The sequence below is a fragment of the Juglans microcarpa x Juglans regia genome, chromosome 1S (assembly GCF_004785595.1).
Source record: "Juglans microcarpa x Juglans regia isolate MS1-56 chromosome 1S, Jm3101_v1.0, whole genome shotgun sequence".
Classification (NCBI taxonomy): Eukaryota; Viridiplantae; Streptophyta; class Magnoliopsida; order Fagales; family Juglandaceae; genus Juglans; species Juglans microcarpa x Juglans regia.
The window spans coordinates 5,602,982-5,625,569 of record NC_054595.1 but is presented as its reverse complement, the minus strand read 5'-3'; the positions used below and the strand labels follow the sequence as shown (position 1 = coordinate 5,625,569).

The following is a 22,588-nucleotide window of genomic DNA, read 5'->3' as shown; positions in this document are numbered from 1 at the left end:
TCCAAAAGTAATTTTCCTGCCTTTCTGTTTTTCCAGGCTAGTACACGAAACACATTCCTCGTGCCCAATTATTGGTTTGAGCAAGTGCCCCGAACTAATTTGATTGCTCAAAAATAATGTTGAAGTGCTTGGAAGTGACCCCAACAAAGTGTCCTCACAAACGCCTTATTTCTGCCAATACAACATCATTGCAAGGAGAATCACAAACTCTCACCTTCTGCCCGACCATGCGCTTTATCGCCACGTGTGCAACTTCCGTAGACTAGGAGACCAACTCTATCTGAGGAACCCGTCTCTCCTTGGTCGAGCTTCTGGAGCGTGGCAGGGTTCATCATTATCATTATTGTCACCTCTCCCAACCTGGCATACATTTGGACAGCTGAGAGCCCGCTAATCAACGAACCAATCCCCGAGACTATGTCAGACAACCCGTGACAATTTCTTTTTCCTTTTATTATCTTCGTCGGCTATCTTTTTCACTCACTTTTCTGAAATCTCATAGCTTCTTCTCTCTCTCTTTCTCTCTCTCCTTCGTTTTAGTTTCCTATTCATAAAGGAACCATAATTCTCTAAAGCTTAAGTTCACATACACTTGGACGCTTGTGGTCGTAATCAGACTGTTGAAAAGATGACCCGCCAATGATCAAGCTCAATAAACCTTCACTGATCAAGGTAAGTGTATGGCTTGACGATACTTGCAATGTGTGTTGGTTGTAAATTATGTGTGCTTTGCATACGTGTTAAGAAAAGCGTATCTCGTTATTTTTTTGTTTCCTTATCTCACCACTCTATCTGCATATTGCCTTGCTTTCACAATTCTTATACAAAGTTTGTTCAAGCGTTTCTATAACTTATCCTATGTTATGTTTTTAGAATAACTTTCCCATATATTTTACTTGGATTTTGTAAGTCATTATAGTATTATATCTTGACTTTGAGTTGATGTTTTAAAAATGGGATGTTGTCTATTTTAACGAAAAGGTTGTGTGTGTCTCTCACTACCCCAAGCCAAGATGAGGTAGTATCTCAGTGGAGCTCCAATGGTCACTTAGGAGTTCCCCTAGAATAACATCCCCTAGGTTGACGTTGGGTGATCAACGGGTTTGGACAAGACAACAATGCTCTTAGGTCGAAGTTGTTGCCTCTTTGCTGATGTAGGCTAGAGGACGTTGTAGTGAAGGATAGGTATGCGAAGCAAAGCGTTGTTTGTAATGAAATCATATATGCATGGTCATTTCTTGCAGTGTGGCAAAGTGAGCCACGGTGTGTGCACGACCGTTTGAGGGGGAGGTCGTGGTGTATACACTAAAATGAAGGAAAGGGGTTTATGTTCGTTAATAAGGAAATGGGAGGGCCTGGGTCCTTGGTATGAGTCTGTGCTTTGAGTCAACTTGGTACGAGTCTACGTTTGGTCTTCGGTTGATGATGGATGTTGATATTGAGAGTTTGTATGCTAATTTATTGTTATCAGAGAAAGAGTGTGAGGATGCTGCGGTGGATGTCCACCAAGTGGAGAATGTTCTAGCTCGAGGGGAGCACTGTTTGCTTATAAAGTTGTTGACTCGGAAGCATTACAACCATGAAGCTTTCAAGCAAACTATGAGGAAGATTTGGAGGCCTGTGCGAAGTATGAAGTATTGTGATCTGAGTCCGGTATTCACCCTGGTGGAATTTGAAGATCCACGAGACAAGATGAAAGTGCTGAAGGAGGGGCCATGGTCTTTCAATAAGCAATTGGTCCTCGTAAAGGAGTATGATGGTATGATTCAGATTGATAGTCTGAATATTATTCATGCCTCTTTTTGGATCCGGATTCATGATCTCCCACTCATGGCCTATAATATGTATATTGGTAAGTTGATTGGTGGATTGTTGGGGGAGTTCTTAGAAGTTGATTTGGATGAGGGTGAAATGGAGTGGGGTGAATATATGCGGGTCCGAGTGAGGCTTGATATCTCACAGCCTTTGCAACGTAGGAAACGACTGAATTTGGGTGGGGGAAAATCCTGCTGGGTTCGCTTATCGTATGAGCATTTGCCGGATTTCTGTTTCACTTGTGGAATTTTGGGACATACTCAACGGGAATTTGACTGTTATTGCCTAGAGAATGTGAGTTCTTCTTCTCCTACTTACGCTTCTTGGCTATTGGCTGGTTCTTCCGTTAATAGAAAGGGTGTAAAATCGGGGCAACAGGTACATACTGGGATGCGAGGGGTGACGGAGCCACCAGTTCCCACAACGGAGAGGGAGTCTCAACTGCACGAGAAAGCCAGGTCCCTAAAAAACGTGGATGATGCGGTTAATAGAGCTGATTCAGAAACTTGCTTAGTAGCTACGAAATTTGCGGTATCAGACATTGGGAGTGGGGGATCAGTTTCAAAGTTACTACCTGATGGTGAACGAGAGGTTTCCATAAATTTAGGAGATGAGCAGAGTTCAAAACGGGGTGATCTGTTGGTGGAGAATGTTACGGAGTTAGTTGAGGAAGTGGAGAATGGGCTGCTAACCGATGTCCCGATAGCTAAAGAAATGGGCCCTATGGTGGGCTTAAAGGATGATGACCCAACTCGGTTTGATCTTCTCTTGTCAACCCAGGCTGTGGATTATCTCTATTGAAGGGCACCGATCCAGTGAAAAGAACAAAAGGGAGGGCTGTGAATCTTAAGAAGGGACGAAAGAGGAAAGGGTCTTCAATCTTTGAGCTCGATGAGGATCATATAGGAAAGAAAATCCAGTTGGATCTTCATCACTCTTGTCTGCGTCATCAAAGTCTTCTACTGGTTCCCAGTTGGATGCTACTCGGCAAAGCAGGAAGTTTAAGACAAGGTGACAACAAAATGAGATATCGGTGGTGGCTGTTCAACAGCCCCGCTGGATGCAATGAAACTCTTCAGTTGGAATCCTCGTGGGCTTGGGACCCCACGGGGTATTCACACACTTCATGATCTGCTCGTGATGGAAGCTCCCGAGGTAGTGTTTCTTCAAGAAACTCTTTTACATTCTAGTCGTTAGGATTATCTGAAATTTAAACTTGACTTTCGAAATTCTTTTGTGGTAAATAGTGTGGGTCGTAGTGGTGGGTTGGCTTTGCTTTGGAGGGATGAAGTAGATTTATCTATTATAGAGGGATGAAGTAGATTTATCTATTCTTAGTTTTTCCAACCACCATATTCACGCTATGATGAAAATTACTTATGGGGAAAAGGGGGAAATTAGGCTTACAAGTGTTTATGGACACCTTGAAGTGGCTCATCGAGATGAAGTTTGGGCCCTCATTGAGAGCTTACGGCCAGCTGAGGGGTTACCGTGGGTATTATTTGGAGATTTTAATGAAGTTTTGTATCAACATAAGAAATGTGGGGGAAGAATGAGAAATGAGTGGTAGTTGGCTGCTTTTAGATCTGTTTTGTCGGATAATGCTCTTAGAGATGCGGGTTTTGTGGGGGTCCCTTTTACCTGGAACAGGAGGGAAGGATTGGAAAATATTTCTGAGAGATTAGATCGCTTTCTGATTAATTTAGCTTGGTGTGAAGCATTTCCAAATTTGAGAGTTCAACATGGGTTTGCCTCTTATTCTGATCATGTTCCATTGTGGATGGATACTCTTGGGGCAGTTGTTCGAAGGCCTGGGAAGAAGATCTTCAGATTTGAAGCTATGTGGTTAAGTAATCCCAAGTGTGCTAAAATTGTTGAGAAGAATTGGAATTGATTGAGTGGCTCGAGTTCTATATATCAGTTGATGGGCTGTATTAAGCAGTGTGGTGAGGACTTAACGAGTTGGAATAAAAACTCTTTCGGGCATGTGAAAAAAGAGTTGGCATTAGCAAAGAAGAGATTGCAACAGGTTAAAGAAAATGATCCAACATGTCATCATATTTCAAATCATAAGCAGGCCAATGAAGAGGTTCAGAAGTGGTTGGAAAGGGGTGAGATCATGTGGAAACAAAGGGCGAGAGTTATGTGGTTGAAAGAGGGCGATTGTAATTCCAAGTATTTTCATTCCAAGGCATCGGGGCGAAGAAGAAAAAACAGTATTATACAGCTTCAAGATGAACATGGGAATTGGAAAAAGTGGGTACAAATGGAGCATTTGATCACAGATTATTTTCAGGTGTTGTTTATTGCTTCCGACAGTGTTGATATGGAAGAAGTCTTATCAGGAGTCACGTTAAAGGTGAATGGACAGATGAATGATTGCTTAACATGACCTTATGATGCTGAAAAGGTTGGGGTGGCAATAAATCAAATGCATCCTTCTAAAGGCCCAGGGCCAGATGGGATGTCTCCAGTTTTCTATCAAAAGCATTGGAGAGTGCTAGGTAAATCTGTCACTGATTTTGTTCTTTCTATTTTAAGGGGTGAGGATTTTCTTATTACTTTAATCTCTAAAAAGTCCGACCCAGTTAAAGTGGCAAATTTTAGACCTATTAACCTTTGTAATGTGCTTTATAAGATTATTTCAAAAGTCATTGCAAATAGGCTAAAACAAGTTTTAGCTGATGTTATTTCTGAATCTCAGTGTGCTTTTGTGCCTGGGAGACAGATTACTGATAATGTTTTAATTGCCTTTGAATTATTACATTATCTTTGTCAGAAGAGGAATGGGAAGACGGGTTTTATGTCCCTTAAATTGGATATGAGCAAGACGTATGATAGAGTGGAGTGAGGATTCTTGGAAAAAATGATAGATAATTTGGGCTTTGATTCTGGTTTTATCAGTTTAATAATGAAGTGTGTGCGGACTGTTTCCTTTTCAGTTCTGGTGAATGGTAGTCAAACAAATACTTTTTTCCCTACTAGAGGGTTGAGGCAAGGCGATCCTTTGTCTCCTTACATTTTCCTGCTATGTATAGAGGGACTTGTCAGTTTATTTCAAAGGAATGATTGTCGAGAGGGGGTGGAAGGTATTAGGATATGTCGGGGAGCCTCTAGAGTAAATCATTTGTTGTTTGCAGATGATAGTGTGATATTTTGTAAAGCTGATAAGCATACTACTAAGAAGATTCATTCTCTTCTCAATAAGTATGAAAAAGCTTCAGGGCAGTGCATTAATAAGGATAAGACTTCTAAGGTCTTTAGTAGGAATGTTAGTGAAGCTGAAAAATCTGAGATAATGCAAATGGGGGGGGGAAGCCACACTCAACAGTATGACAAATATTTGGTTTTGCCTCCTATGGTGGGGAGGTCAAAACAGCGAGCTTTTGCAAATGTTAAGCAAAATTTATGGCAGAAATTGCAACTATGGAAGGGTAATTTGTTATCTCAAGGAGGTAGGGAAGTCCTTCTTAAAGCTGTCACTATGTCCATTCCCACGTATGCCATGAGCTGTTTTTTATTTCCAACTTCTTTATGCCACGAGTTAGAAATGTTAATGGCTAATTTTTGGTGGGGCTGTAAAGGGCAAGGGAAAAAGATTCATTGGGTTAGTTGGAAACGATTGTGTGATTCAAAATTTAGAGGTGGTATGAGATTCAAAGATCTTAGGATTTTTAATTTGGCTCTCATTGCTAAACAAGTTTGGAGACTTTTGCAAAATGAGGGGTCTCTTTTGTTTAGAATGTTCAAAGCCAAATATTTTCCTAATAAACATTTATTGGAAGCTAAGCTGGGTGTAAATTCTTCTTTTGTTTGGCAAGGCTTTGTCAAGGCTTTTGATTATTTCAGGAGAGGGTGTTGTTAGAGGGTGGGTAATGGAAGAAGGGTGAGGGTGTTTCAGGATCCTTGGATTCCTGATGTTGCTGTACAGGATCTTCAAACTTGTGGTCTAGGTGTGGATTTGAATCTGAAAGTTTGTGATCTAATGGATGAGGTATCAGGTTGGTGGAATATTGAGGTGTTAAGAGCTCTCTTCAATCCAAGAATTGTGGAACAAATTTTTAAGTTTAATGTGTCTTTAACCGCTGAAGATTCTTTGTTTTGGTTTCCAGAGAAGAGGGGTCACTACTCTGTCAAAAGTGCCTATAAGCTGTTCTTACAGTTAGATGGACAAGGTGGGGGGGGGGGGGGGGGGGGGGGGGGGGGGGGGGGGGGGGGGGGGGGGAGCTCTAGGGAGAGATCTATTAATTCTTTTTGGAAATGTTTTTGGCATCTAAAAATCCCAAAAAAGATTAAGATTTTTGGATGGAAAGCATGTATTGAAAATCTTCCTACTACTTTTAATTTGCGAAGAAAGAAAATTATGGTGGCTGATATTTGTGCTTTGTGTTATCAGGCTAGTGAGGATGTAGCTCATGTGTTGTTCTATTACTCTGATGCTTTTAATATGTGGTCTCAATATTTGCCTATTTTGCATAATATTCCACTTGGTTTATCCTTTTGGGAAGTGGTTGTATTTATTAAAGAAATGGCTCAATTGATGATTTCTCCAAGTTCTTTTGCATTGCTTGGGGATTATGGTATAGAAGGAACCAGCTTCTGTTTGAGAACAAAGTCTTGGATGCTAAATCTGCTATCTGTTATTCTTTGCCTGTGCATTATGAGTTCAAGCAGGTGCATGCATTTGAAGTGGGCTGTAGAGATATTAAAAGGGTGGTTTGTTGGACTCCTCCTCCAATGGAGTTTTTGAAGATGAATGTTGATGGTGCCACTTTTTTTTTATCAACAGAAGGCGTGTTTTGGTGTAATCCTCAGAGATGAAAATGGTAGTGTGATTATGGCCTATAGTAAAGTCGAAAGGGAGGTGCTCTCTTCAGAAATTATTGAAGCTAGGGCTATGTTAAGGGGTTTACAATTGTGTGCTCAGTGGGGGGTACTGAATTTGCTACTGGAAACTGACTGTTTGATTCTGGTCAATGCACTTCAGGATGGGTCCTCTTTTTTAACAGACTTTGAATACTTACTCAGAGATATAAGAAGGTTGATGTGCGGTTTTAGAGATATTCAGGACTCTTATGGGAAACTCAGCTACTCATCTCTTAGCAAGGCACGCATAAGGGGTAGAAAATATTGAAATATGGTGAGAGGGATGCCCTTCTTTTGTATCACAAGCTGTTTGGCTTGATCGAAGCAATATTGTGTAAGGACTTTTGGGTTGTTTTGATTCAATATTATCCAAAAAAAAAACTACCTATTACTTATATTATATAATATTAAATATATTAAGTACAAATATCATAATCAGGGTTTAAAGGTTGGAACCTATATCCGCTTTGACTCCGACTTCGACCATTTATTTTTAAGCAATTCTAACTCTGAATTTTCCGATTCTGTTAAGGTCGAAGTGGGTGTCTACTGGAGTCAGAGCCTCCGGAAGTTTGCCCAATCCTACTTGTTGCTAAGGGTGTAAATTCAAATCGGTTTTGAACCAGTCCGGTCCGGGACCCATTCTTAGAATGTGAAAACCGGCCGGTTCCGGTCCGGTTCCGATTTTAGGATTTTTCGGACCGGACCGGTTGATAAAAAATATATATAAAAAATAATATTTATATTATTGTATATATAAGTTTTATACAAAATATTATATATATATATATTAATATATATAAGTTTTATATATTATGTATAATTATAAATTTTTATGTAAAATTTTTATATATAATATATATAATTATATATATTCATATATGAAATAATTTCTTATTATAATTTATAAATTATTACATAAAATGTTAATACTAAATCACTAAAAGTTTATAACTAATACTAATAGTCTAATATAGACTAATGGCTATAGTTATACTTATAATTAATACTACAAGTTTTTACTAAAAGTTTATAACTAATACTAATATTAAATATATAGTTTATAACTAATACTAATATATAACTTATAACTATACCAATAGTCTAATATTAATACTATTATATAGTCTAATATATTAATAAAATTATAAAACAGATTTTTTTAAATCAGTTTTTTTTTTTTATATAGATAAATTTTTAATGACAAATTGTGAAACTTACATTTTAAACAAATCGAAAAATCAGACCGGACCGGAAACCGGTAAAATTGAAAGTACCAATTTAAGAGGATAATCAATATATAATCAATTTTAAAAAATATAAAATCGATACATACTGATTCGATCTTAAATTTTATCTAAAATCAAACTGAATCGGACCGGGGTTACACTCTGCTTATCACAATACAATTGCACCCTGTTAAGAAATCCGATGTAAAAACTTCACGCGTCCGTGGTCGCAAGTCCTAATACTACTATTTGTTTTTATTGACCTAGAGCTAGAATCTAGTTGTTGTGTGGAGGCCATCTGGAACGCGAATGATCACTCGGATTCCTTGTCAATGCCAGACGGGGAAGAAGAAAAAAAGAGCCATCCCTTTGGACTACAGAGATGACAAAAAAACAGTACGGCCCTTTCTTTTTTACCAAATTGTTGTTTGGTTGCTAAGAAGTGACAGAAGGAATAAATACAGAACAACAATTAATGGGCAATAAATCATGGTACTCAAATTTAAGACAAAAAAGATTGAGTGATTAGTTAACATCTTTCAGTCACTTTTCTGAGCTGTCCATTGAATCCAGCTACTACCCAAAATGTCTTTTTAAAGGAGCTAGGAATAGGGGTTAAGAGGCTCATCTCCCACTCCCATCAAGCAGATAGATCCCCAACTATGTTAAAAGAGCTAAGTGTGGACCTCATCACTTCTCCACCAACCGCACAACCTCTCCTGGAAATTAAATAAATGTTTCAATCTCACAGATGAATGTGTAGTCAGCCAAGATTTTCATTTCCAAAAAAAGTAACTACGATATTTTTCATGATTCAGAGAGATATGAATATCAAAAAATATTTCTTCTCATCTGTTATTATAATTTTTTTAAATTTTTATATAAAATATAATAAAAAATTCAATATTTTTATTTAGTTCAATTTTTAAAATTTTAAATTAATAATATTAAAAAATAATATTCTAACAATATTTTTTAACTTCAATCTCATAACTTCAATCTCAGTCTAAATCGTTATAGAATACTGAAGATTTAGTCTATTACCTGCAGATGTACCTCAAAGAACTTACTTTGTTACAGCCTTTTTAGTTTTAATAGTGAATAGCACTAGCTAATAGACTCCTGGAACAATGGCTAATGCCACTTGGTTATCTCACAGTTGAGACAGCTAGCAAGTACATATCCTATGGATTTAAGCCGGCAATCGTCAAATGATATTCCCTGCTTAGTAACGCTCTACCCCTAGAACTAACCAATCCCATCATGGTCTACCCAAATTGAGAATACCAAAGTGAAAAATAGTTATGAAATCACTTGGCATGGGAGCCCATCTCAAAATTTGCTGATTGGGGGTTATGGGAAAGCCCGTCTAGGAAAGATAGTAAAAAGAGTACCAATCCAAAGATTTGAACTTAGATACGCCAAATGTGTAAAAAGAAACAAGAGATACGCCACTCCCCAGATTCTCCTTGAGGACGGAAAAAGATCCCTCAGCCCTGGAAATATCAGAAGTGCCCCCATGAGCTATGAAAAAGACACTTGAACTTAGACATGCAACTGAATGAAGGGTAAAAGCATTAAGCAGAAATTTTGGGAACCTTGAAGCACAGCATGGCAGCAATGGTTTCTGTTGATAGATAAGAACATAGACCAATATCATAAGAAGGGAGTCTCAAACATGTATTGTTCTCTTGTGGTATTTCTGAATGCAAAAAATGAAATTCCCGTAATCATGAATGAGCAGATTTATCTGCATTTACATTTTGTATAAACCTTTCGAAATGCAAATTTCGTAATGATTGAATATGAAGGTAAATGAAAACAAAATAAACCCACGGGAATCTGAGAGACATTCATCGATACCACCACATTAATCTGAATGGAAACAAATTAGGGAGCAATTTCAAGCCTGGGCTCAAAGCAAAAACCAGTAAAGAGCTGAAGTGGGAACCTCTTTGTCACAGGGCACTTCAGTGACCATTTCCACTGCTTCTGGTTCATATCAAAGATAAGAAGTGCTGGAGCTCCATAGCTCTGGATATATATGAGATCATCTGTACCACTGCTTGCAAAAACATCATCAAACTCCCCAAATCCCTGAAAGAACTTATGTGGCATTCGCGCAATCTCCCGCCACTCCCTCCCATTTAGAACCCAGATGCCAATCCCCTTGATTATGTCCGCTCGATCTTGTTTACCAATTCCTCCCACCATCACCAGCTTCCCCTTGAGGTTCATTAGTCGGCCACACGTAAGAGGGCAAGGTACTGGAATAAAACTCCTATTCAACAAACCATGGGAAGTACGGCTAGAAAGACTATATGCAACTAAGCCATGACGACTTTCTGGTACACCACTCCCTGTTGAATAAATCAAGAAGTACAAAATTCCATTGCAGATCACACTTTCATCGCCACCTCTCCATCCTGTTAAAACCTCTGTCAAAGAGGTTGTCCACATAATTGTTTCTGAATCATAAATATGAATTGAGATATCCCATTGGAAAAAATTCCCGGGGACTTGCTTAGATTTCACGACTGTGATGAGATAACCAGGTGATATCCTGTTCACTGAGACTGCAAGGGAACTGTAATCAGAAAATTTCAAGCCAGGGGGCTCTTCAAGCTTTTTGCAGCGCTTGGTAATAGGGTTGCAGATATATAGCTCGCTTCGGCTTTCATTATCCATGAATCCAACCAATCCACATGATGAAGCAATGGACCAATCGGGTGCCTTGATCTCGGGTAGTTCAATGCCATACCACTTCCTAAGGATGGGATCATATGCATAACCAATTGGCTCACCAGAGTTGGTAAACATAAAATACCATGGTTTTTGTGATAGGACATGCGAAAAATTCCATAAAAACCTATTTGAACTAACAATTTCATGCCATCTTTTACACACACAACCTGCTCTAAAAATGCTAGCAATTGGGAGATAGGCTAGGATCCGCTCCAGCAGGTCATCAGGCAGGATCAACTCAAGAGAAACTGCAGTAGTTTCGTTACTGCTTTCATCATCAAGCTCTGAGAATGAATCAAACTCTCCAATCTCTCTTGGTGTGTCATCAAGGCAATGGTTGGTCCATGATGATTCTCCCGCCATGACCTAAACAAAATCTGAGCCCAAGAAAATCAAAGTAAAATTATGCTATTAGGTCTCCCAGTAAGAAGATCATCAGCAATGTTAGGAACTCATCAACGGCTGATTCATATAAAGAAGAATTAGCCCCAGATTAAATCCTTGAAATATGATTTAAAGCAAATTTACCAATCGAAAAAAACAAGTGAAATATGGTTCCCCTTATGTAAAGATAATTTCCACCTGCCTCCACGCTGTTAACAAACTTAAACTACCTCCACACCTTCTATATGAAGAGAAAACTGTAAGCATCCTCAATAACAAGCCAGGTTAAACAGATACGAGGAGCTAGAGAAGAAAACCCCGCGTCTCAAATCTGACAATTTGGAAAGAATTCAAAACCACAGAACATATTTTTCACATATATATTAGAGATTACTGCCTAGCCGGAAAATATAGCTAAATAGATAATAAACAAATTGAAACAATTAAGCAGCCTCCAATGAGATCGTAACATACTCGGAGGAAAAGTATCACGTAGAGGAAAATTAGCAGACCATGCATTTGTTAGCTAAAAACATCATTTTAGTAACCTATAGGAACAAAAAAAAAAAAGAAAGGAAAATCGCCTATTTCTCGCAACAACAACAAAGAATAAAAACAAAAACATATAAATACCAAGCAACAAATTGATATGAAAGGGAAGATTTTTAAGAAATTTTTTTAACCACACTGCGTCAGCTAGTCCGAGAACAAGTAGTTTTTCCTCAGAAACCAACTTTTACAGTACTCTTAACATCATACCCTAAGAGAGATTTGCGATTTATATTTATTAAATAAATGTTCGGAAGACAACGATTGGACCACGGAGACCTGCCAGTCAAAAATCAAAACCCCACATAACTGAAAAGCAATAACATCAACAGCTTAACCAATGACACCCATAAAAAAGATAGATCAGTGAAAACACAGAAAACAATTTCAAGGACACGAAAAGAGTAAAAACAATTCCAGAATAAAACCCATCATGAAAATACCTCGTTTGAAACCTCCTCGACTGTCACTGACTAGAAGGGTCTTGCTAGATTTGGCCAAAGTCTCCAAATTCAACACCCGTGAAAAATAAATCAAGGAAATAAAATTTCTGAATATCTGATACAGAGCAACCCGCTATTTCCACAAAGCATTAAAGAACATGTAGGAAAGGAGACTGGTTATATAGGAGATTTCCCTTCAAATGGTAGGAGAAAAGGAAAATGGGATGCTCTAGATTTAGCCGATAAACATGCCAAAGCAACACCCAGACAGAGAGAAAGGGAGTTCTGGGGGGGAGAGACACTGTGTGTATGTGCGTGTTTTGTTTCTTTAGCCAATTTTCTTCTTCTTTTTTGATATAACAAAAACGACAGGCAGAGAGTGAAGTGGTGAGGGGCGGTTTTTCTTTTCTTTTCTTAAAAGGACTTGCGTGGCTTTCATTTTTTTGGGAAATACAGATTCTTTGGATATTTAATATTAAGATATAAATATTAGAGAAGTGATGTGAAATAAAATTATTATTTTATAATAAAAATAATTTTATAATTTAAGTTATTACCTCAAATCACATCAATCTATAATTTTATTTTTATAAATTTTTTTATAATTAAAATATTTTATAACGTAAAATATATAAAATTGTGTCTATTTTTTTAGTTATAGAAAGATTTATATAAACAAAAAATTATAAACAACCTTAATTCAAAAGAGGGAGAGACCGAGATCACATAAATTTGAGCATTTAATAATTATTGTAAATTTTAACTGAGAGTACATATATTATATTTATAGTTACAATTGTCATAAATATTGTAAAACCTACTTTATGTGCATTTATTTCTCCTACTAAATCTTAAAATTTGAGCATAAAATTCAACCACCTTGATTTTTCTTTAAAAAAATTAGATTATTTTTTCTCTACTAAATACTCCCCACTCCCCCATTTATATTACAATTAATGCTTTTTTTATTACACATTGTGGCCCTATTCCTCCAACTTTCTTCCTCTTCATAATTTAATTTTATTTTTGATTGGGTTTTAGTAATAAATGGGAGGTTGATATCGTGGATTTAACCTAAACGGAGGAGTTCTCTTTTTATAAAAATAAAAAGAGAAGCAGAGATCGTAGATTTAAGTTGCGTTTAGATAGTAAGGTATTCTCAAATATTCTGAAGATAGTAGTAAATAGTAATAAGGTATAATACTTATGATATTCTCAGTATTCAAATTAAATATTATTACGAGTAACGAGTACATGCTGTAGAAGAATACAAAGTTCTGAAAATAAGAGGAATCCATGTTTTTAATATTTTACAATGAGATTGTAAGTGTTGTTTGACAAAGTTTTTTTTAAAAAAAAAAATAATTAATTTCATTCTATTCAGTTTGCATCTAAATATCCCAAATTAAGGGATCTACTCTGACCAATCATGCTGCCGACATGTGTATGCTTCTTTTCTTCTCCCATTTTGCTTTGGGTACTCTGGCAATGGGCCTGCTTTACCTAACTAAAACCTAATTGCATATCTTTCAAGGTCTCAACTCCTTGGTCATTTGGTAGTTCTTATATTTTGCACGGCCATATTGGCTCAGACTGTCTTATTCATTACATTAATTTAGCGCTACAATCATTCATGCATGCTAAACAATCAGATTTTATTCTCTGAACTCACTTTCTCTTACACAGTGGCTTTGGTTCGTTCCCCCATTAGATCTTGCATAATCTACTCAACAGAAACTTTGAAACAAGAAATACAAATAAAGAATAGAAAAATGGGCACACAAGCTAAAAAGACTGACACAAACAGAAATGAAGAATTACTGACAAAATTTCTACTATTCAAAGCAGAGAAAATAGAGATATGAACACTTTAAGTACTTAACTAAATAGATTCAGGATCTATTGGGAAATATAACTGTTTTCAGATATCCTCAGATTATTTCATTATTATTTACAAGTTATTTATTATTATTTCATTACTATTTACAGATAATCTGAGATACTCTTTATCCAAACAATGCCAATCTCTCTCATTTCACATCCTTGAATTCAGATAAAATTTTCAAAAAACCTGATCGACCTAACATCACAAACCTTGTAAGGATGTTTTAATTAGGTCGTCTGCCTGCTTAATGTATCCATTATTATGCAAAAAGGTCAAGTGAACATGACACCCTAATGTGCTGATTTCTACAAGTTCAAAAAAATCTAACTAGTTTTAGCGGGTAACACTTGAAGAGGTTTGCTCTGTCTTCTGTCTGAATTTTCCCTCTTTTCTCTGCAGAGAAGAAAGAAGCCATGGAAAGATAATAATAAAACAAGTGTAGGGAAAGAAGATGGCATTATAATATGTATCGATCCCGAGGCTCATCTCTCAAGAAACAAGCACAACAAAACATTATAGAATATTGGAATTTTCTCCAAAACACTATCAATGCACAATAGAACAAAATTGGTTTTATCTATAAATAATCTTCTAATTTATTGCTAAGTGGTAGTATTTGGAGCCTCATCCACAGAAAAAGAAAAAAGAAATCTTCTGCAGGTGACTAGACAAGCAAACCAAAAAAATAAAAAAAAGGCATGTGGGCATTTACCTTAGCATGCATATAGGCCTGTTTGGATAGTGAGAAGAGATGAAATAATTTTATATGAATTAAATAAAATATTATTAGAATATTATTTTTTAATATTATTATTATTTTAAAATTTAAAAAAGTTAAATTATTTATTATATTTTGTATGAAAATTTAGAAAAATTATAATTATGAAATAAAATGAAATGAATTGAGAATATTTATGTATCTAAACGGAGTTTTAATCACAGTACTGTACTTCATATACAAAATATATCTGAAAAATATATAATAAAAAAAAAAAAAAAAAAAAAAAAAAAAAAAAAAAGGGAAAAGAAGTGTTTGAAGTGGCTGCACCACCACCATAAACTCTCTTTCCAGACAAAGCCACCTGCTGCTCATCAAGTCATGGCTCACTTCAAATAGTTTATTGACCTCCTTCACCCAAAACCATTATATAAATGTTTCTGCAATTTGTCTACATATGTATAGAATCTATCAAGGAAAAGCCGCCAAGTACATTTGAAACATAAAGACATGGAACTAAAGAGAAATGGCTAAGCAGGAATTGAAAGTGATGTTTCAATGATAATTAAGCCTTACATACATGCTGCAGACTGCAATTCATAATAATAATAATACCCAGTTACACGTTCATTGCAGTCTAATCTTGTTCTGACCCATTCCTCTAAACTGCTTTGGTCTCTATCATTGTAAATTGTTCCTTGAGAAAGTGGCATGCAAGTCTTGAAAAAACTTTGCCTTTTGATTTTTGTTTTTTCCTTTTCCTTGAGCTTTACAGTCTCGTTTAGATTTAAAATTCACGCCAACTCATTTCAATTTATTTTATCTCATTATTATATATTTTTTTAATTTCTATATAAAATATAATAAATAATTTAATTTTTTTAAAATTTTAAAATAATAATAATATTTTATTTAAATCACTTCTATTTACCTCTAAATTCAAATGGACCTAAATGTCAACATGATTATCTGTCTGATTGGAGTTAATTTGGATGAGTAAGTGGGGCTGTTGAAATGACCCTTCCTTTCCAGTTGGGTGTCTAGCATTCAGTTCAGTACCTAATGCATGATACAAAAAGGTGGAGCCTGTAGCAGGGACTTAGTGGAGCTAGTGATTAAGGAAAAGGGACAACACATGCTTCTAAATTCGGAGGAGAATTATTACCTCTTTTTATGCGTCATGAAAGTGGGGAGGGAAATGAGTGTTCCCAGTTGAAAAAATATGTCAAACCCAAAAGTACCTAAAAAAAAAAAAAAAATGCTCTTAGTCTTATGAGAAAATGAGAAATGGTATAAGAGGGAACTATTTATTGTGAATTTATCGCTATTATAAAATATCAAAATAGTGTTTTAGAATGATTAAAAAATAGAATTGTTAATAGAATTTCTTTTTTCTTATTGAATGTCATGATTTGTCACATGTCAACAAAAGGTGGCAAAGGTCAGTGGCAATTGGTGGCTGCAATTTGTGGGGTCTTTCACGTTAGAGTGATGCTACTATGCTACCTCTGCGTGACCATTTCGTGTGCTGTTTAGTATAAATTATATATATATTTTTTTTAAATATTTTTTTAAATATTTTTTAAAAAATAAAATAAATCAATACACTAATAGTCACTTTTTTAATCATTAAAAATTTTTTTTTAAATAAATATATAAGTGGTCAAAATGAGCTACGTGCCCATTTCGTGTGCTGCTTAGTACAAATTATACTTTTCTTTTCTTTTTTAAAATATTTTTTTAAACATTTTTAAAAAATAAAAAAATTAATATATTAATAGTCACTTTCTTAATTATTAACAATTTGTTTTTAAAAATAAATAAATATACAAGTGATCAAAATGATGAGACAAAATGAATAGACATATTAACATTATTCTTCAAGTTAATGCTCCACATTCTATTGATTTGATCGAATAAATAAACATATATTTTTCTTCAAACCATTTTTTCTAAAATAAAAGTAAAAGATATACCTTTTTCATATCATAACCAATGGAGGTCTAATGTGGCGTGCGTTGATTTATATTCCTTTCTAACACAACTTCCGGACGATCTCTTCCAACATAAAGAGTATGAAAGAGAGGTCAGCCCTAATCAAATCATCATATAATTTAAAAAGATTAGAGGGGTCACAAATTTTTTTTTAATGGGATTAAATTGATTTTTTTTTTTTGTTAATATTTATTATTGTATATTAAAATATGTAAGGTTTTACAGTTTTGACTAAATACTAAAGAAAATTACCAAATATGTCTCTCAGTTTTTGTATGTTTTCAAATTAGAAAATAATTTAAAAATGATAGAAAAAAAATACAGCAAAAAAGACTACAAAAAAAAAAAAAAAACATACAACAGAATAAACATAGCAAATAAAAACAAAAAAAGAAAAGAAAAGAATGCAAATTAACTAAATGAGGTAAGGGCACTTTGATCTTCATGACTGCCGACTACTACTTTTTATATTTTTCTTGTATTTTATTGGGATTATTTTAATTGTATTTTCTTAGACATGTGAGTCGGTGTGACAATGTATAGTTGTGGGCTAAGCAACTCATGGATTCCTGAGGCCTAATTTAAAAATGAATCTGATGGTGAGTACAGCTCGTTTGGATAAAGAAATAAAATGAGATGTTTTTAAATTAGTTGAATAAAATATTATTTTTTAATATTATCATTATTTTGAGATTTATAAAAATTAAATTTTTTATTATATTTTATATAAAAATTTAAAAAAATTATAATAATAAAATAATAAATTAAGAGTGTTTCTATATCTAAACGAGACTTAAATCATCATCAATAATGGCAAATAAGGCGATAGGACTACTATCAAAGAATTGGCTGGATGGCAAATAAATCGTCATCAAAGGTTGGGGTGGAAACCAAAAAAACCAGTCAATTGGTGAATCGGATCGGTTTTATTTTTCTTAAAATTGGTTGAAATTGATCGATTTTTTTTTTTTTGACACTTGACCGGACCGATTCATATTTATATGTATTTTAATTTTTTATATTATATAAAATATATTTTTTATGATTTTTTATATTATATATAATTTATATAATTATATATAAAATAATTTTATATTATATGCTAAATTATTAATTAATATAACAATAAATTTTAAGATCATATTATTCATGTATAATAATAATCTAATAACATAAAATTAATGTAACATTTTACATAACATAAAATTAATCTTATAAATGTTAATATAACATTTGATATAAATTATCGTTAAAAAATTTAATTTTATAACATAAAATTCATATAACATAACATTTTAATCTTAAACATGAACATTTGATCATTTGTTATTAATATAAGCTATATATATATATATATATATATATATTAAGGATAAATACATTTTATAGCATAATAAATTATAATATATATTGTTTTTGATAAATAAATCTCTATACATTTGATCCTATACACTCATATAAAAAATGTATGTAATCATCATATTATCACTAATATACATGTAACCAAGCATATTATTACTAACATATATAATCAAATATATAAATTAGTTAGACACTGACATATTTGGAGGGGATAAAATATCTCAAACCCATGATGGGTCTCCAAGCCCAGCCTAGGTGGGAGAGTCTCATCAGAAGGGAAGAAATAGAGAAAGAATGAGGGCACAAAAGGTCTAGAAAAAAAAATGTGTCAAGAGGAAAAATAGGAGATGTGATATAAATGAAAAATGATATGACGTAAAGAAGGCAAGGGGCAGAGGATAAAGGGAAGAGACCAGACCACTTTAAGGGGGCTTCTTCTAGACGACTTTGGAGGTGAGACTTCAACTTTCCTAGTGGATCTTTTTCAACCTCACCACCAAATCATCAATGACAATGCCATCATCACAAGATAGACCTTCAATCTCCATTGTACAATGAGGATAAGAGACTATAAGAGATTGTAAAACAACCATCTTATAGGTGGATTCTCCCCCCAAACAACCTGTGGACGTAGTCATTATGCCAAACCATGTAAATCTGTGTATCTCCCTCTCTTTTACTTTCTCTGCATTTATTTCATGTTCATTGTCATGGATGTATGCACGGACATTGTACAACCACACCAGACCATCACCGTGGGCTCCAAACCACACCGATCGTGGCCCGAATCTCCATAGCGAGCCAGGAATGACTCTTTCTCTCCTTCCGGCCTATTGTTCCATTTTTAAGCATTAACAATTGGTGCCATCTCTGAGATTTGATTTACTTTCTACACTAAAAGTGGGAGAAGGACGATTTTTCATGCAATTAGGTTCATTGCCCGCCCAATCACACTATGCACTTAAGCACAGTGTGCATATGGGACACTGTGCACGAAAGACATCAAATTGAGGATTATGAAAGTGCACATACAACACACACGCTATGCCTGGCATGAACAACAGCGTGGGGGTGCTGAAAAAATTCATGAGTCTAACTCATCTCATAAAATAGGTTCTACAAGAGATGATTAATTACTCCTTATAAACATGCCCAAGACCTTGTCCACAGGCAATGTGATATTATTCTTCAACACCCTCCTTCACGTGCAGACCAGTATTTTCTCTGGTCCTTGTCACGAGGAAAGTAATGGAACCTCCATTCATCCTGTGGCAGGCTCTGATACTATGAAAAAATTCATGGTCCTAACTCATCTCATAAAACCGGTTCTACAAGAGAGGATTGATCATTCCTTATAAACATGCCCAAGACCTTGTCTACAGATAATTTGAGATTATTCCTCAACAGATGCACATGGCGGTGGGTTGGCTTCCTGTCGCCCCTTAGGAATGTCCTCGCTTGCCGGAGACCTCGCCTTCAAACTACCGGACAGAACCAGCGGAGGTCACCCCGCCAGGTTCACGTCGTGCGAAGTCCACGAGCTGAAGGGATCCATCCCGTTAGCCTCAAAGGGAGCCTGGGATAGCCACCGGCCACCACCATTGCGGTCATCGGCAGTTCCTGTCTCCGAGGTGATGGTCCCCCTTCCAAAACAACCACCACCAGCGGAGGCAGCACACACAACGGATACCGCATGCTAAGGATTCGCACAGACTGTGAAGTCCTTCAGTAACCACCATCATGCCTTGCCGATGACCACCTCTTAGGCCACCAGAGATTTCTGCAACCACAGGAATGGCCACCATCCATAGAGGCGGCGCACGCAGTGGACACCACGTGCTAAGAATCTGCACTGACTTCGAGGTCCTCTAGTGGCCACCACCACGCAGGCATTTTCTGTAGTCGGCATGGTGGTCCTCGGCCACAGAAAACGCCGGTGTTGAACCTCTCTACTGGTCCCTCAGCAGAAGATGCTCCCTGACCACATTGCGAGCTGCCTAACCATGGGTCTTTCTTGGCCACTTGTGGCTGGGTCACCTAACCTGAGCAATTGCCCAAACTGAGCAACTTAAACGCTGCTCGGCCTGGGCACTACCGGGACTGAACTGCTCGACCACATGCACATAGTGTAGAGCCACTGGCAAGTGAACAACCACCATCTCAGCCATATGCAAGCGAGTAGAAAACGTCATAACCCAACACAACCTCATTACTGCTCGGACTCATGCATCACGATGCCCGCCACCACTTGTGGCAGGCAACCTCTTGCCTGCCATGCAACGCCCTCTCTCTCGGCAAGCAAACCTCATGACATGAGGTCGTAAGCCTTGGCCAAATCCGATGAGACACAAGAACCTCCACGTGCAAGCCTTTCTAGTGGGTAACCCCCATGGTACATTGCATGGCCCATGCGATATAACCCACCGATCACCTGATACATTGCCCCACTCGGGCAATACTCAAACATCCCAGTATGTCTTTATCGAAATAAACTACATGGCATTCAAATGCACGAGGGTAACTCCCGAGTAGCAAACAACCTTAAGAAAAAAAATAGAGAGAGAAGAAAAAGAGAAAAAACATCGATGGATAAATTCAGTCAAGCAAAAATTAGAAATAACAACCTCAATGCTCTGATTCTCTCCACCAAACTCGTTGAGGTTCTACGAGAATCTCGAGGTTAGCACACCTCGGGAACATATTTTACCAGAGCTCACCAACATAGGGCAGAACATCAGATACATAGCCCCACTCTGTATCGCTGGCACCCCAGACCCTCATCATCATCGAAACATGGCTGCCCACAAGCCTCACTGGAGTGCCTCATACCCTTGCCACACTCCAACATGAAAATTCAGCTTCACAAATCTCAAACTTGTGATTTGGGATTATCTACGCTAATCGGTTTGGCTTTTGTAGCACAGTTAAGCACTTCCTCATCTTCCCCGTGAGGCTAAAAAAGGATTGGTAACGAGGCGAGTCTGCTCGGCCTCTGTCACTGAAATAAGGCGAGTTCAGTCTTACGAATTGTTCGACCTCCCTCACGTCTACGAGGGTCAACAAGGCGAGTCCAGTCTTATGAACTGCTCAACCTTCGTCACAGCAAAGTGCGGATCCAATCTTATGAATTGCCTGACTACTTACCTCACTCATGAGACTAAAGAGGCGATTCTAGTCTCTAGGCTGCTTGGCCCCTCTCATGATAGAGTGCGGATTTAGTCTTACGCACTGTCGGATGTTAGTCCCAGGACGGCATCTCCACCAGCAAACGTCAGGTCTCCGCACTCGTGCCATAACCTTTGTTAGCGAGTTACTTTTGAGAATGAGTCTTCAAAGTTAACTTGTCTCCAAACTCCACAACCACCTCATGCGGGTTACCTTCGGGAACAGGTAAACGGGCTCGACAACAGCCTAAGGTGGCCTAACGGGTTGACGTTCTCCCTGACCACTTTTCATAGGTTACTACAAACAAACACTAACCCTGATAGCAAAATGGAAACTTTAATAACAATTCACATAGAAAAAGAAAAACTCACCAACAGCTTCAAAAACAAAAACATCGGATGAATATACACTTTTCGACAACAGCAGACGTTCATAAAAATGAACTGTCCGACTACTTAGCTTCCCTTTAAGCCCCAATAGGCGAGTCCAGTCTTACGAAGTGTTCTGTCTCCCTCACATCTACGAGGGTTAAGGGTGTAAATCAGTCAGTTCGGGGGGGTTTCGGTTCATCATTTTCCTTGGACCAAACATCCATAGGGATCAGACCGGACCGATAGCTATCGATCCATTCTAGTCCGTTCGGTCCGACCTAATTATTTTTTGTTTTCTTTCTTTCTTTCTTTTTCAAATAAATTAATAAAAAAATTTATTTAAATTACTAAACTAAAATTAAGTGAATTATTAATGTGGATTGTGTAACTAACTCATTAAAAAAGTAATTAATTATAATTATATTGACGATGTTAATTGCTAATTTGTTACTAACTTAGAGTATATCAATGTGTTATGATAGTTAATACATAATGAGCTATATTAAACTCTCTACATTTTGTATATGAAGCATAAATAATTGAATTATCCATAGGTCCTCATCCATACATGTTTTATATTTACTTGCAACTTAGGTATTTTACAAAACATTTATCTAATAATTTTAATTAGATCATAGATGTAGATGTTAGTAATTAGTTAATGGTGAATAGGTGATATGTTAGTTAATTAATATCATACATTAGTTAATTACAATTTATAATAATATTTGTAATTGCTTTATATTTACTTGCAACTTAGGTATTTTACAAAAGATGTATCTAATAACTTTAATTAGATGATAGATGTAGATGTTAGTAATTAGTTAATGGTGATAGGTTAATTGATAATATACATTAGTTAACTAATAGAATATTAATTTGTAATTATATATTTAAAATTTTATATTGTTACTGATGATAGGTTAGATGAAAATTACATAATTTATTATACAATTATTGTATAAAATAATATATATTATATATTTAAAAATTAAAAAAATATATTTTCCTATTCGATCGGTCCTGTTCGGGAAAACCTCACCCCGAGACCGGACCGAAAA

At 36.1% G+C, this 22,588-nt stretch overlaps 2 protein-coding genes across 3 annotated transcripts; one reads left to right on the top strand and one right to left on the bottom strand.

Annotated features, from left to right (window-relative positions):
• The first annotated feature begins 1,368 nt into the window (after positions 1 to 1,368).
• LOC121247253 lies at positions 1,369 to 2,616 on the top strand. The gene has a single exon (XM_041145629.1). It carries the CDS (start codon positions 1,369 to 1,371, stop codon positions 2,614 to 2,616), a length of 1,248 nt encoding a protein of 415 aa, XP_041001563.1.
• A 6,928-nt stretch (positions 2,617 to 9,544) lies between these two features.
• Positions 9,545 to 12,413, bottom strand: LOC121247614 (F-box/kelch-repeat protein At3g61590-like). Of its 2 annotated transcripts, XM_041145992.1 has the most exons (3): positions 12,032 to 12,413; positions 11,799 to 11,867; positions 9,545 to 11,032 (listed from the first exon to the last, which is right to left on the bottom strand). In XM_041145992.1, the coding sequence occupies exon 3, from the start codon at positions 11,016 to 11,018 to the stop codon at positions 9,801 to 9,803; it is 1,218 nt and encodes a 405-aa protein (XP_041001926.1). In that variant the 5' UTR covers positions 11,019 to 11,032; positions 11,799 to 11,867; positions 12,032 to 12,413; the 3' UTR covers positions 9,545 to 9,800. The 2 variants fall into 2 exon arrangements, with proteins under 2 accessions (XP_041001926.1, XP_041001925.1); XM_041145991.1 differs by lacking the exon at positions 11,799 to 11,867.
• Between the last annotated feature and the right edge of the window lie 10,175 nt (positions 12,414 to 22,588).